The sequence below is a fragment of the Trachemys scripta genome, chromosome 1, assembly GCF_013100865.1.
Source record: "Trachemys scripta elegans isolate TJP31775 chromosome 1, CAS_Tse_1.0, whole genome shotgun sequence".
In the NCBI taxonomy this organism is placed as follows: domain Eukaryota; kingdom Metazoa; phylum Chordata; order Testudines; family Emydidae; genus Trachemys; species Trachemys scripta.
In genome coordinates, this window is record NC_048298.1 from 241,909,486 (window position 1) to 241,925,384 (window position 15,899).

The 15,899-nt window shown below is 39.3% G+C and overlaps 1 protein-coding gene across 2 annotated transcripts in view; it reads right to left on the reverse strand.

The window, feature by feature from the left end:
* The window catches only part of MYO16 (myosin XVI), a 559,391-nt gene that overhangs the window by 69,223 nt on the left and 474,269 nt on the right, over positions 1–15,899 (reverse strand). For both annotated transcript variants that reach the window (XM_034758177.1, XM_034758176.1), the window contains one exon: positions 9,552–9,654. In XM_034758177.1, coding sequence (XP_034614068.1) covers positions 9,552–9,654 — 103 coding nt within the window. The remainder of the gene's footprint in view (positions 1–9,551; positions 9,655–15,899) is intronic.

Below are 15,899 nucleotides of genomic sequence, written 5' to 3' on the forward strand. Positions count from 1 at the left end.
AGATAGTTAAGTCCAAAGCTAACTGTGAACAGTTACAAAGGGATCTCACTAAATTGGGTGACTGGGCAACAAAACAGCCGAAGAAGTTCTGTGTGGATAAATGCAAAGTAATGTACATTGGAAAACATAATCCCAACTTTACATACAAAATGATGTGATCAAAACTAGCTGTTATCCTTCAAGAAAAAGAACTTGGAGACACTTTGGATAGTTCTCTGAAAACATCTGCTCATTGTGCAGCAGCAGTCAAAAAAGCTAATAGAATGATAGGAACCATTAGGAAGGAGATAGATAATCAGACAGAAAATATCATAATGCCATCATATAAACCCATGGTATGTTCACACCTTGAATACTGTGTGCAATTCTGGTTGCCCCAACTCAAACCATTAGAATTAGAAAAGGTAGAGAAGTACAACAAAAATGATTGGGGGTATGGAACAATTTTCATATGAGAAGAGATAAATAAGACTAGGAGTGTTCAGTTTAGATAACAAGCAACCAAGGGGGGATGTGATAGATGTCTATAAAATTATGAATGGCACGGAGAAAGTGAATACATTGTCCTGTTTTGTTCATTCCCTCTGAAGCACCCAGTACCCGCCACTGTCAGACGACAGTATACTGGGCTAAGTGGACCATTGGTCTAACCCAGTGTGGCCATTTTTATGTTCTTATGTAATATATTCTGTGACGGCTCCTGCCACTGACAAATTCTTTCCAATCCCAGAATGGGATTATGTGTTGTTTAGACAATGCATTTTTTGCTATCAGATTCTTTGCACAAACATTTCCCAATCTAGTAGGGGCATTATTAACTCCTTTAATTTTATAGTCTGGCAACTCCTCTTTCCTATTTATTTAGTATCTTTAAAACTGTATCTTTATTTTAAATGTCATAAAACAAACTGTGTTAAAAATAGGACATTGAGAAAAACTTTTTGTTTCAAAAACAGTTAAGATTTCTAAATGACAAATTTATAAATTGATACATTTACAAAATCCAAACATCTTCAATGAAGGAAAAAAGAATAGTTACACTGTCTACAAAATAATCAAACACTATATTCATATCAAGTACAAAGAAATACATATTTCATTACAACACAGCTACTTTAATTCTGAGCCAAAACACATAATGTTGTTAAATCAATAATCGCCAAATATAAACAACAACAAAACTGCTGAAATAGAAACATAAAATGTACATAGGTACACACTGGTGTCTCACATGCAGAAGTCCATATACATAATTTTATCATAAATCAACTATGTTTTGCGCATTCTATTAAACTACCACTACAATATGATTTCCCAGAGAGAGCAAAAAGCACAATTAAGTACTTTATGAAAATATCTACTATCTTTTGATAAACATATTGATTTAACATTTGTGTTTTAATCGTATCATGTAAAAGAACATATTTAGATCCTGATATCACAAAAATGCAGTAAAAACTCTTGTGTCATGAAACATGCATTTCTTTGTACTTGATAAGAGTCATGGACCAAATCCTGCATTATTTTAAATTCCTCTTTTGACACTCTGCTGGTGCAAAGTGGACTTAGAGCAATCCTAAATGGGCAGCTGGGGATTCCACTTGCATAAGGATTTAATTTAAAAAAAACCCTGAGAACCATAACATGTATAGGGTCCTTCAAACTGGAGAGGGTGGTATGTTCAGAAACATTGTGGGCTTCTGCTATAACCCCATTAATTTCTATGAGTAAACCTTCAGCAGCACTGAACTCCTGGCAACATGCTTAGGCAATTGTTCAGTACCTGACTCTGAAGGAAGAGAATCAACCATACTGAACTACCAGTACCGTTTCCTGCAGACCTAACATTCCTCTGAGTTCTCCCATCCAAGTACCAGTCCTGTCCAATTCTCCTCAGTTTCTGAGATCTGAATGGTATAGGTGTTGAAGGCTATTGGGAAGAAAGAATTGCTGAGGGCTTTGGAGAAGGTCGACTAGTTACACCAAAGGTTAAAGTATTAAGTTAAAACAATGCTCCCAAAAGGCAAAAATTTTATGATTCCTATTTCTTACTCAAAATAGTATTTCTAATATTCAAAGCTTGAAAGGTCCATTCTAGTCTAGTCCTACCCTGCTGGACTAGCCATTGATAACTACACCAGCTTTAAATCATAGAACACTCTTTTGGGAATAAGAATGAAAAGTTAGGATAGAGTTTGCAAAGATGCAAACAAGGTCTGTATAAAATGACAAAAAAAGGATTAACTGCAGGCTACTGATGTCAGCCAATCAAAATTTAAACTTGAGAGTTTTGACTAGAAAGCTCAATAAGCTACTGTGTTAACTACACCTTTACTGAATTTATATTTTCAAGTTCAACTGTGCGGGGAATGATAATCCAAATAAATGAAACTTTCCTTCTGTCATTATGAAGTAAGAACAGCCAAAGATTGTTTGTGCCATATATTTATCCCAAATATTGCTAACAATCGCAAACTGCGTGTTGTGGGAGTAGTGTGTTTTGCTTAGTAAATATTCTGAAATATTTTTTAAAAATTGAAATTTTTTTTGAAAAAATGAAAATGATAATAGAATGTGAGGATTAGAAACCTTTACTAGTGGAATGTGAGTACAAAGTTGGCCAGTTGGTTGTGCTACACTAAAGTGGGAGTTCAATGGCCCTGGGGTACTTTTATTGAATTTGTCCCTGAATTTACTGGGATCAATTCTGCTCCCTCTAATGTCAATGGCAAAACTTCCATAGAATCATAGAAATATAGGTTGGAAGGGATCTCGTGAGGTCATTTAGTTTAGCCCCCTGATCTGAGGCAGGACCAAGTGAACTTAGACATTCCCTGAGAGGTGTTTGTCCAACCTGTTCTTAAAAACCTCCAGTGATGGGGATTACATAACCTTCATTGGACTTCACTGGGAGTTGGATTAAGCCCATCATTTGAAATCTCAAAGGAATAGGAATAGTGTATATTGGTTTAGAGATTTTTTAGGGCTGTTGATTAATCACAGTTAACTCACACAATTAACTCAAAAAATTAATCATGATTAAAAAAATTGATCGTGATTAATCGCAGTTTTAATCACACTGTTAAACAATAGAATACCAATTGAAACTTATTAAATATTTGGATGTTTTTCCACGTTTTCATATATATTGTATTCTGTGTTGTAATTGAAAAATATATGTTATTTTTATTACAAATGTTTACACTGTAAAAATGATAAACAAAAGAAATAGTATTTTCAATTCACCTCATACAAGTACTGTAATGCAATCTCTTTATCGTGAAAGAGCAACTTACAACTGTAGATTTTTTTGTTATGTAACTGCACTCAAAAACAAAACAATGTAAAACTTCAGAGCCAACAAGTCCACTCTGTCCTACTTCTTGTTCAGCCAATTGCTAAGACAAACAAGATTGTTTACATTTATAGGAGATAATGATGTCCTCTTCTTATTTAAAGTATCACCAGAAAGTGAGAACAGGCATTTGCATGGCACTTTTGTAGCTGGCATTGCAAGGTATTTAGGTGCCAGATATGCTAAACATTTGTATGGCCCTTCATGCTTTGGCCACCATTCCATAACGTGTTAATTACATTTGTGACTGAACTCCTTGTGGGAGAATTGTATGTCCCCTGCTCTGTTTTACCCACATTCTGCCATATATTTCATGTTACAGCAGTCTCGGATGATGACCCAGCACATGATGTTCATTTTAAGAACACTTTCACTAAAGATTCGACAAAACACAAAGAAGGTACCAATGTGAGATTTCTAAAGATAGCTACAGCACTTGACCCAAGGTTTAAGAATCTGAAGTGCCTTCCAAAATCTGAGAGGGATGAGTGTGGAGCATGCTTTCAGAAGTCTTAAAAGAGCAACACTCCGATGCAGAAACTACAGAATCCGAACCACCAAAAAAGAAAATCAACCTTCTGATGGTGGCATCTGACTCAGATAATGAAAATGAACATATGTTGGTCTGCACTGCTTTGGATTGTTATCGAGCAGAACCCGTCATCAGCATGGATGCATGTCCTCTGGAACGGTGGTTGAAGCATGAAGGGACATATGACTCTTTAGCACATCTGGCACGTAAATATCTTGCGACATCGGCTACAACAGTGCCATGAGAATGCCTGTTCTCACTTTCAGGAGACATTGTAAACAACACACAGGCAGCATTATCTCCTGCAAATGTAAACAAACTTGTTTGCCTGAGCGATTGGCTAAAGTAGGACTGAGTGACTGGCAAGCTCTAAAATTTTACATTGTTTTATTTTTGAATACAGTTTTTTTGATCATAATTCTACATTTGTAAGTTCAACTTTCACAATAAAGAGATTGCACTACAGTACTTGTATTAGGTGAATTGAAAAATACGATTTCTTTTGTTTTTTACAGTGCAAATACTTGTAATAAAAAATAAATATAACGTGAGCACTGTACACTTTGTATTCTATGTTGTAACTGAAATCAATATATTTAAAAATGTAGAAAACATCCAAAAATATTTAAATAAATGGTATTCTATTATTATTTAACAGTACGATTAATCACGATTAATTTTTTTAATCACTTGACAGCCCTAATTTTTTTTACTTGATATGGTGTGCTAACAATGTTTCCTTTGCAGTAGGCAGCTACAGCTTGTTGCATGGCTGCACACTGCTCAAGTATGTATTTAAATTGAAAAGAAAGCCATATCAAAGCAACAGCACAGAAAAAAGATGTGAAAATGTCTTTTTGTTAATAAGACTGCACGTTTACAACTCACATTTCAGCAGTTAAGCTAAGTGCAGCAGTAGAAGTGCTTTGTATTGTATGCCAGCTTTAATAAAACAGCTCCTTTTTGTCCTAGTATAATTATCTCCAGTTCAACTTACCCAAATAACAAGGAACCTTTCATAAAACTATCAACACTTTTCTAACAAATACTTTCCTTTCAACATGGAAGCTGCTGAATCAAGCACCAGCTCATGACTGGTTGATGTTGTTTACTCTTGAGTTTTATAAAACAGAAAATAAAGCATGAATGGATTCTATCCCTAGATATCACTCATCTGCCTCTGCGATGCAGCCCACACTATGTTATATTACTGATAGCATACGTGTTTATTCTGACCAGGCTCCAACGTTTTGGGGAATAAATTGTTCATTGAGTAGGCTCTGGGTTTGTTGTTGTTGCTGGTTTTTAGTTATTAGAAAGCTTTCCAAACTCATGAGTTAAATTAAAAGCCAGATAGAGATAGTCAAGTAAAAAAAATAAATTGCTCATTTTTGGGAGCTTACTAAGAACACAGTTTTTTTTTTTAACTTAATATCTAATAGCAATAAGGATCTACATACTCAAATAGGGTGGCATGGTGCATTTTAGCAATAAGGTTAAACAATTTATCACTCTTCCACTCTGAAAAAAGTAATCCAGAGTGTGCTTAATTTTCCTCCACCACTGAATTTATAGGCAAAAGGATTCTGCGTGGACTCCCTCCTGAAGGTCAAAACAACAAACTGGACTTCTACACAGAGTGCTTCTGCCAAAGTGCACGAATTGAAATTGTGGAAAAGCAGCATCACTTGCCCCATAACCTCAGCCGTGCAGAACACAACGCCATCCACAGTCTCAGAAACAACTCTGACCTCATAATCAAAAAGGCTGACAAAGGAGGTGCTGTCGTCATCATGAATAAGTCGGAATATGAACGAGAGGCTGCTAGGCAATTCTATGATACCACATTCTACAAGCCATTACCCTCTGATCCCACTGAGGGTTACCAAAAGAAACTACACCATCTGCTCAAGAAACTGCCTAAAGAAGCACAGGAACAAATCTACAAAGACACACCCCTAGAGCCCCAACCAGAGGTATTCTATCTGCTACCGAAAATCCATAAACCTGGGAATCCTGGATGCCCCATCATCTCAGGCATTGGCACCCTGACAGCAGGACCGTCTGACTATGTAGACTCTCTCCTCAGGCCCTACACTACGAGCACTCCCAGCTATCTTCGAGACACCACTGACTTCCTGATGGTTTTCCAAAAAACACCATCCTAGCAACTATGGATGTAGAGGCTCTCTACACCAACATTCCGCAGAAAGATGGACTACAAGCCATCAGGAACAGTATACCCGATAATGTCACAGCAAACCTGATGGCTGAACTTTGTGACTTTGTCCTCACGCACAACTATTCCAGATTTGGGGACAATTTATACCTTCAAGTCAGCGGAACTGCCATGGGTAACCGCCCAGCCCCACAGCAGGATTTCAACAATTTCCACCCCACCATCAACCTCAGCCTGGACCAGTCCACACAAGAGATCCACTTCCTGGACACTACAGTGCAAATAAGCGATGGTCACATAAAGACCACCTTATACTGAAAACCTACTGACTGCTATACTTACCTACATGCCTCCAGCTTTCATCCAGATCACATCACACAATCCATTGTCTACAGCCAAGCTCTAAGATACAACCGCATTTGCTCCAATCCCTCAGACAGAGACAAACACCTACAGGATCTCTATCTAGCATTCTTAAAACTACAATCCCCACCTGGTGAAGTGAAGAAACAGATTGACAGAGCCAGAAGGGTACCCAGAAGTTACCTACTACAGGACAGGCCCAACAAAGAAAGTAACAGAACTCCACTAGCCATCGCCTTCAGCCCTCAACTAAAACCTCTCCAGTGCGTCATCAAGGATCTACAACCTATCCTGAAGGATGATCCCTCAGTCTCTCAGATCTTGGGAGACAGGCCACTCCTCGCTTACAGACAGCCCCCCAACTTGAAGCAAATACTACCAGCCACTACACACCACACAACAAAAACACTAACCCAGGAATCAATCCCTGCAACAAACCCTGTTGCCAACTCTGTTCGTATATCTATTCAAGGGACACCATCATAGAACCTAACCACAACAGCCACACCATCAAGGGCTCATTCACTTGCACATCTACCAATGTGATATATGCCATCATGTGCCAGCAATGCCCCTCTGTCATGTACATTGGCCAAACTGGACAGTCTCTACGCAAAAGAATACATGGACAGAAATCAAAAGTCAAGAATTATAACATTCAAAAACTAGTCAGAGAACACTTCAGTCTCCCCGGACACTTAATAACAGACTTAAAAGTGGCAATTCTTCAACAAAAAATCGTCAAAAACAGACTCCAATGAGAATCTGCAGAACTGGAATTAATTCGCAAACTAGACACCATCAAATTAGGCCTGAATAAAGATTGGGAGTGGATGGGTCATTACAAAAACTAATTTCCTGTACTAATTTCCCCCTGCTGTTACTCACACCTTCTTGTCAATTGTTTGAAATGGGCCACCCTGTTTACATTGGCCGCATTACCATTACATAACTGCTTTTTCCTCCCTTGGTATTCTACTGTTGAGAATAACCCACTTCCACTTTAATTGAATTGTCTCGTTAGCACTGACCCCCAACTTGATAAGGCAACTCCCATCTTTTCATGTACTGTGTATATATACCTGCCTACTGTTCCTTTCCACTCCATGCATCTGATGAAGTGGGTTTTCACCCACGAAAGCTTATGCCCAAATAAATTTGTTAGTCTCTAAGGTGCCACAAGTATTCCACGTTGTTTTTCCTTTCTCTTGTGGTGTCATATAGAGAGGGGGTTATTTCAGATTTCCATCACTTTCTTCTACTTCTTCATAGTTCATTTGGATTATATATTTATCAGTCAATCTGCTAGTGCTCTTCAGGGAATAATAGGCAAGAATTCTGGGGAGGACTTTGCTTTGACTTATTCATGAACTCCTACATCAAATAAATTTTCTATTCCAACACTGATTCATTTGAAGTAATCACTGCTGGCAACAGGACAGACTAAATTGGTTATACATGCACCCCCTACCTCTTGTGTGGTTTTTTTAGTGATACAGTACAAGATAACTCCTTTTCTCAAGGCTTTGTTCACTGACATCATCCTGTATTACTAATTCTTCCTTTTCTTTTCTTTCTGCTCCCCTTCTTGCCTTTTAAAGATTCCTCTACTGTTGTAGCACAGAGGAGGACATCCATGACAACTGCTGATTGTATAAGCTTCCTCTTTTAGACTGTTATTTAAAGTTCAACTTTCATGATTAGTCAAACAAGCCAAAAAATGAAAAGAGGGATTATGTGGCACACATTACTCACTGCTGGTGAAGACGAGTCTTCTTGCTTTTATGTCACTTACTGTGCTGGTTAACTCTTGTACTTACTGGGCCTTCACCTACAGCAAACTTACATTCTAACCTTACACTGGTTATTTCTCCCCTTCAGTCATGGACACCTCTCTGTTCACTCCCCATAGCTCACCGCTCTTTGGAGTATGTGCATGGAGCGAAGGTCATTTATTTGCCTCAGCACATCTTCCCTTCCAGTGCTTCTCAGCCATTGAGTCATTACTTCTCCTTAAATTCACCTTAAAAATGTTCTTATCCATGGAGCTTATTGTCTGAATCTCTCAAGTGTTCTGTGATTCTCTGGTTTGAAGGACATTGCATTGTATACTGTTGTATTTTTGCACAATTCACTTTTCAACATGTTATATTAGCTTACAGCTGGGACATCCAAAATGTTTTAGAGATCACAAGTTTCCTTCCCTTTTACAGCAGAGATCCTGTGTTATAATTCCCTTTTTACATTCCTATCTTTCAAGGTTTCAGATTTGTTTTCAAATGCCAAGATCATTGTTCTTGAATTGCAGGCATTTACTGCTGGCCAATTGGTTTTTAAATTCTCTTGTTCTAGCACTATTTCTGACTCCCCGTGGAGTTCAACTCCACAGGCACCATGCAGTGCACTTTCTGACCGGACTACAATATATAATTACAGTTCCTCAGCATTTTCCCACCTGGACACTTGAAGCTCCAAATAAAGTTGTGAAGGTTAGTGGCACACTCAGTTAACATACAACAGGTTTTATACTAGAGGGTGTTTTAATAGAGATCCCTATGGTCAGGGTGCAGGGCATAACCCAGAAAGGCACTTATGACATTCAGGATGAAACTGAGTTAAGAAATCTTTCTGGGGAAAGTGAAACTATTGAAATGTTTTTGTCTTTTGTCATGTTTCTACCTTTTGGTCTTTCTTATACAGGAGATTAGATCATATAACCTTCTTGCCTTATAACCTATGAATCTAGACCAGAGGCTGTGCTCTGGTAGTAGCCATGCACAGACACTAGATGGGAGACTATGGGCATTATTATGTAATTGGAAAAGCTTTAAGCGATGAAGACTAATCTACAAAGTATGTACACTTAATTGAGCTTCCTCACTCCCAACAAGAGTGCTTACTGATTTTTCTACACATATTAATGATCACAGCTAATGATGTTCTACTAAATTCAGTAAATCAGATTATTTCATTCCAAAGAATACGTGTAATGTCTTACTCACACCAAAACATCAAAAGGATATATTTTTGCAAAAGATCTGGTGATTCCCACAATGAAAATTACTCCTCTTGCTTGTTTAAAGACCTAAACTGATATTTTAGTTATTTTATAAGTCACAAACCTGCCAGCCTTGTAATTTACACTGCTGAAGAACAAGACGACATTTCTCCTTGGCAGATAACTTCTTTTTCTCTCCCAGTGCTGTATCAGACAAGTTCTTATACCTGCAAAAATCAGCAAAGGGATAGTTGCACAAGCAGGTAGTTCACAGGTGTATCCTAAAGTTACAGAGTATTGTAAATGTTGTTTATTGCAATTGTCAGTTGCTATCTCAGTTTCCACATAGCTTAGTATTCTAAGCACTGAAATTGCAGCTAGTATTCCTGAGTTCAAATGCTAGAACAGAAAATGTCTCTGCAGCCTTTGTAAATCCATTTACTAGATCTGCAGAACTGTCTATGTATACAAGTTTTAAATTGCTAGATGCACCCTCTTATCAACTCCCAATAATGATGTGTATCAGGTGACATTAAAAGTAGCATTTACTTCTTGCATGTTCTTTTGCAGTTTCATCTAAAACCTACTGCAGTGGAAAAACTCAGATTAATTTCAGTATGCTTTGGATCAGGTCCTGGGAGGGGAAAATATTTTTCCAGCAAATCTCACATTAAAAGATGGATATTTAATGAGAATTAATTTGGAAGTGACATGGTTAAAAAGTGGCTGGGTTTTCTACCAATCTCAAATTAGTACATTTTTTCCAACAATTTGAGGTTTTGAAAAAAATGACTTATAGTCAGAGACTGAAGGAGTTTAATCTGTTTAGTTCATCAAAAAAATTGTCTGTACCTATTTTCAAATGATTCTCAGCCTATGAAGTTTTTATTTAGAGATAAGCAAACTGAATTAGCTTGATTTTACATGTGGTATAGTACCTTGTTAAGCACATGTAAAAAAAAAATCTGTGTCAAAATGTAAAAGGACAACACATATCATTAACATATCAGATGCCTCCCATTGTGAATGCAGTGTAGTTGTATCGGTGTTGGTCCCAGGATATTAGAGGGAGACAAGGTGGGTGAGGTAATATCTTTTAGTGGACCAAATTTTGTTGGCAAGAAAGCCTGTCTCTCTCACCAACAGAAGTTGGTTTAATAAAAGATATTACCTCCCCCAACCTTGTCTCTCCTATTGTGAACTGCAGGTCACATTATTGTCTAATACATATTGTAGTTAGCTTGGTAGCCTCTAAAGGCAAGTGTTTTTATTTCCTCCTGGACATCAGAAAATCATATTTTTCTTTGTCACGCTCATTATAGAATAGCTGATAATACTGCACAAATATTGAATTGATGGTGCAGGTTTATATACGGAAGCAATTTAATTTACTCGGAAACATCAAGACCTATCCAGACTTTGCCTCTGTGGAAATATAACCTGGGAAGCCTCTGCAGTCACAAAGATTATTCCCTGTACACAGGAAGGTCTTATAAATTAAATAAATAAATATATTAATGGAGATACCCTATCTCCTAGAACTGGAAGGGGCCTTGAAAGGTCATAGGAGTCCAACCCCCTGCCTTCACTAGCAGGACCAAGTACTGATTTTGCCCGAGATCCCTAAGTGGCCCCCTCAAGGATTGAACTCACAACCCTGAGTGTAGTAGGCCAATGCGCAAACCACTGAGCTATCCCCCCCATAACAGCAGCCTGAGTCTAGCCTTATGCAGGCACACATACCTGACCCAACTGATTAACATACCATAGAACCATCAGGCTTGGGAGAATGATGCTAAGGGACCTCATGAGAATGCTCAGTGCTCCTCTGACATCCTAACTTAGGGCCGGGGAGGAAGGATATTCAACCAGCCAAGGAAAAAAACTTTTAAAAGGGCTGGGTGGCATCTCTTTGATGACTCCAAAACAAAGCTATCACCCAGACAAATTTACAGGATCCACTGGATCAAAATCAGCCACCACTAAAATGGTAATTAGGAGGTAAGAGTTCTCTTCAGCTGGAGGCACCCTTCCTGATACTGTTCCTGAGGAAACAGGTTAGACAGTTGGTAGCAGAGTCACTCTCTTTATCTCCAACACCCTCTTCCCCACCTCCCACTTGCCCCCATCGGTGAATCTGGATGGGACTTCCCTAAATATGTTTGTTGTGTCAGTGGGGTTTAGCTCTGTGCCCCCTGTGCACACAGCTCCACGATTCCCAAACACAAAGAATGAGCAATGTGTTTTGTTCCTTTTGAAGCCAGATGACCAGACTGGACCAGAGAGCAGCCACCATACATGGCACTCTGGGGTTATTGCAACTCTGCTCAGTCCCCATAGTCCTCATACCTCTTCTGCTATTATTTGTGAACAGAGCTCTTCCTTGTAGGTGGTGGTTTTGTTTGTTTGTTATGGAGGCTTGACACTGTTACAGCAGTTTCAGGAAGCTTGTAAATATGGGAAATTCATTCCACTAAGCTCTTCACAGATAAACACATCATCTTATCATTTTCTCCATCACTTCCCCTTAAGTGCACAATTGACAAGATCCAAAATGATGATGATCTTTGGATGGAATATTCCTCTGGGCGTATGTTACAGCACAGTAAGCTAAAGTAATATTCTCAAAAGCAATACACTATTTTATTTACACAGAACTCGCACACAGACTGTGTCTGTAATTGTAGCACTACACACAGTAAGTCTTCACTCATTTGAAAACACTTCACAGACTTGCTTTCAATGGCACCACTTACGGAATAAGGTACTAATCAACAGGAGCAAGAGTGGCAGAATCTGGCCCTTACACTGCAACAGAAAGAACACACAAAATGGAGCACATGGGACACAAAAATGAGGAATCCCAGCTCAAGAGCTTAAACACACTGATTAGACTTGCTTGAGCTATGTCCACGAACATTTAAAAGTCTTCTACAAAAGGACAATTCTTTGTGCCACTTTCCCCATCACTTCCTTCTCTTTTAGAGCTAAGGTAGACTGAAGTGATGAAGTTGTCAGTTTTCTCTGTTATAGCCACACATATTAATACAATCCCAAGGTTTCAATTATAAAAAACTTGCTTCAAAGCAATTCTCTAGATCATTTCCTTGTGGTGATTTAAATAAGGAAACTCCAGCATGGCATGCAGTTGCTACCTGTAAGTTAAATGATGTATTTTTAAATAACCAAACAGTTGTGGGGGGAGGGAGGGAAGCAAAACTGCCACTCTAAATCTTCAAGCTGCCATTTCATTCTCTCTTCTTTTTTGGTTTAATATATTCTGTTTGCCAATTTAGCATGGCATTGTTCTAATGCTTCTATTCAAAAGATAAATCATTGCAGAAAAACAATCAAAATGAATTGGTTTCTCGTGTTTACATTTAATTGCATTTAAAAAGAATGAATTGCCATCATAAAACAAGAAAAGCAGGTAGCGCTGCATTGCTGAATTCCAATGATCCCTTCCCCTGGCACACTCTTTCTCCCACAGCTAGTATTGATCTGGACACCCAAGTGACTGAGGACAGATGCACGGATGGATTTTAAACATCAGACTGCAATGTCAGTAAAATTTAATATTACAAATGACAATGTAATAACGTTTTGAAGGGAGATACCTTTGGTAGTGGTGCTAGGCCAGGGATCAGCAACCTTTGGCACGCGGCCCATCAGGGAAATCTGCTGGCGGACCGGGCCAGTTTGTTTACCTGCAGCATCCGCAAGTTCGGCCGATTTCAGCTCCCACTAGCCACGGTTCGCCGTTTCAGGCCAATGGGGGCTGTGGGAAGTGGTGCGGGCCGAGGCACGTGCCAGCTGCTGATTCCTGCAGCCCCCATTGGCTTGGGATAGTGAACTGCGGCCAGTGGGGCTGCGATTGTTTGAACCTGGTAGAACAAACTTCCCTTCTATGAACCTTGTCTTGCATTGGACCCTTGGTCCCTTGTCCATTCCTGAATCCACATGGAGCTCAGGTGCCTATGAAATTGACTAGACTGAAATAATCTTCCAAGGGAAATAGTCACTTGGGACATTTTAATCTAAACTGGATGAAAATTAAAAAATATAGCAAATAATTATGCAATAAAATAATCATGCACTGGTGTAGGGGTGGGCTCATGGCCTTTTCCATCTCTAATTTTTATAATTTTATATTAGGCTTCACCATCAGCAACCATCACAAGACATCTGAATTTCAATCTCTGGAGAGAAAAAATAACTAAGAAGCGTGTCTTAATCCTAGAGCATCTATTCATGCACTTCATGTAATTAAGCAAGGGTTTCCTCATCTCAGACAATGTGGCAGCAGAATAATAAATGGAATTCTAAATTATATTTTCAGCTCTTGGGATTAGTCAATTCAGCTTTGCAAATAAAAATGAATTCATAACATCTGCTAAAAATTTGCATTACAATACTTTCATGTCCTTTTACTTAAAGTTGAATTCCCATTTCATCTTGATAATGCAATATAAATTATTATATTTATTAAAGAGATTGGCAAAAATGACACATTAAATCAGAAATTCCCTAGCATAAAACATACATACAATCAGGTGGGCGAACAAAAATCAATGATTTTTTGAAAAAAAATCTGATTTTTTTTTAATCAGATTTTTTTTGGTGGTGGTGATTTAAATTTTAAGAAGTTTTTCTTTTAACAAATAAACCTGTTTAAAATGAAATCTGAATTTAATACAAAAGTGTTAAGTCCTAAATCTCTTAAAACATGTACATAAAAAATAAATATGCTGAATTGTCCAGCCTCTATCAAAAACTCTCAGCTAAGGCTACTCTTCTACATAAAGAAAGAATCAGGGGAAAAACATAACTTTTGACATCAAGCTTTATAAATATGGCTTTATAAAAATGTCCTGTATTAAGGACTTGATCTTGCGTGGGACCCGGGAGGTAATGCTACTGGGTACAAGAGACTGACAAAGTCATCAGAGGCATGGGACCCAATCTCTGAGTGCAAGACATAATATCACATGTAGATCATCAGGATCATCCACTGAGCCCACCTGGGTGGTTGCATACTCCTATTTTATAGCTTCTCCCTACCTGAGCTCTGATTGGCTCATTTCTCAAATTACAAATATTTATGACTCCAGCCACCATGGAAACTTACTCTCCAGATCACGGAAGAACACTGATCTGCCCAGGACCTACCAGCCCTTGCTTCTGGATGGTTCTGGGCACTTCAAGTAAATGGCCTTGCTCTGTCTCCTGCCATGTGTACACAGACAGCAATACAAACAAACAGAAAATCTCAACTACTTCCCTCTGTCTCTAATCAAATAAAATATTGCAGAGCAAAATACAGGTGGGTTACAGGAGCAGATAGGGCTGGGGAGTTCTGTAACAAGGGAGAAGGAGCAGAGTGTGCAACCAGAAAGGAGCAAAACTAGTGTCAAAGCAGGACACACTGCTCAGAGTGCAGCCTCTAAGGTTAATTTCAACACCCGGGAACTGGAGGAAAAAAATTGCCGTGACTGCAGGTCATTAAAAAAAAAAAAAAAAAGATCCAATCTGGGAATATGTTCAAGAAATTTCTGTACCTCTAGGTAACAAAGGAACAAATGCCAAATGTAAACAAAGAGATGCAAACCCGGTTGTCAGAATGAAATAACATTATGAAAAGTGCTCCCCAGAAGGCTCTTACCATTGCCCAGCTGCAGCTCTTCAGCCCCCAAGGCCCCGACCCCAGGCCAGGCCAGAAGCCAGAGCTGGGTTGGGGTAAGAGTCGCACAGGAAGCTGTGGAATGCCGCAGACTGGGGCTGCTCTTGGTCCCCCCGCCCCCACAAGAAGGTGGAGGGGCCCACACTCGCTGACCCAGCTCTAGCTTCTGGCTTGGCCTGGGAGGGAAGGGTTCTAGGGAGAAGAGGAGGGGCAGGGCCATGGAGGGGACGGGACCTCGTGGCCCACCCACTTTTAAGAAGAATCCATCGTCCCTGGTGCAACAATGTACACAATGATCCAGTAATATGTGCTTGTGTGACAACAGGAGATGGGGTTAAATTACAGAAACAACTGATACATCAGGAAATGCCCAGCTCTCCTGGACATCTTTCCCCCTCATATTAACCTCCCAGGGGATCCTGCCTATCAGTTCTCTAAGGGAGTCAAAGTCTGTTTTTATGAAGTCCTTTCTTCCTTTTGTCAGGATCCTGAACTCAACCATCTCATGGTCACTGCTGCCTAGGTTGCCACCCACTTCTACTTCCCCTACCAATTCTTCCCTGTTTGTAAGCAGTAGGTCAAGAGGAGCACGGCCCCTAGTTGGTTCCTCCAGCACTTGTACCAGGAAGTTGTCCCCAACACTCTCCAAAAACTTCCTAGATTGTCTGTGCATTGCTGTATTGCTCTCCCAGCAGATGTCAGGGTGACTGAAGGCCCCATTAGAACCAGGGCCTGTGATCTGGAAACTTCAGTTAGTTGTCCAAAGAAAGCCTCGTCTACCTCATCCTTCTG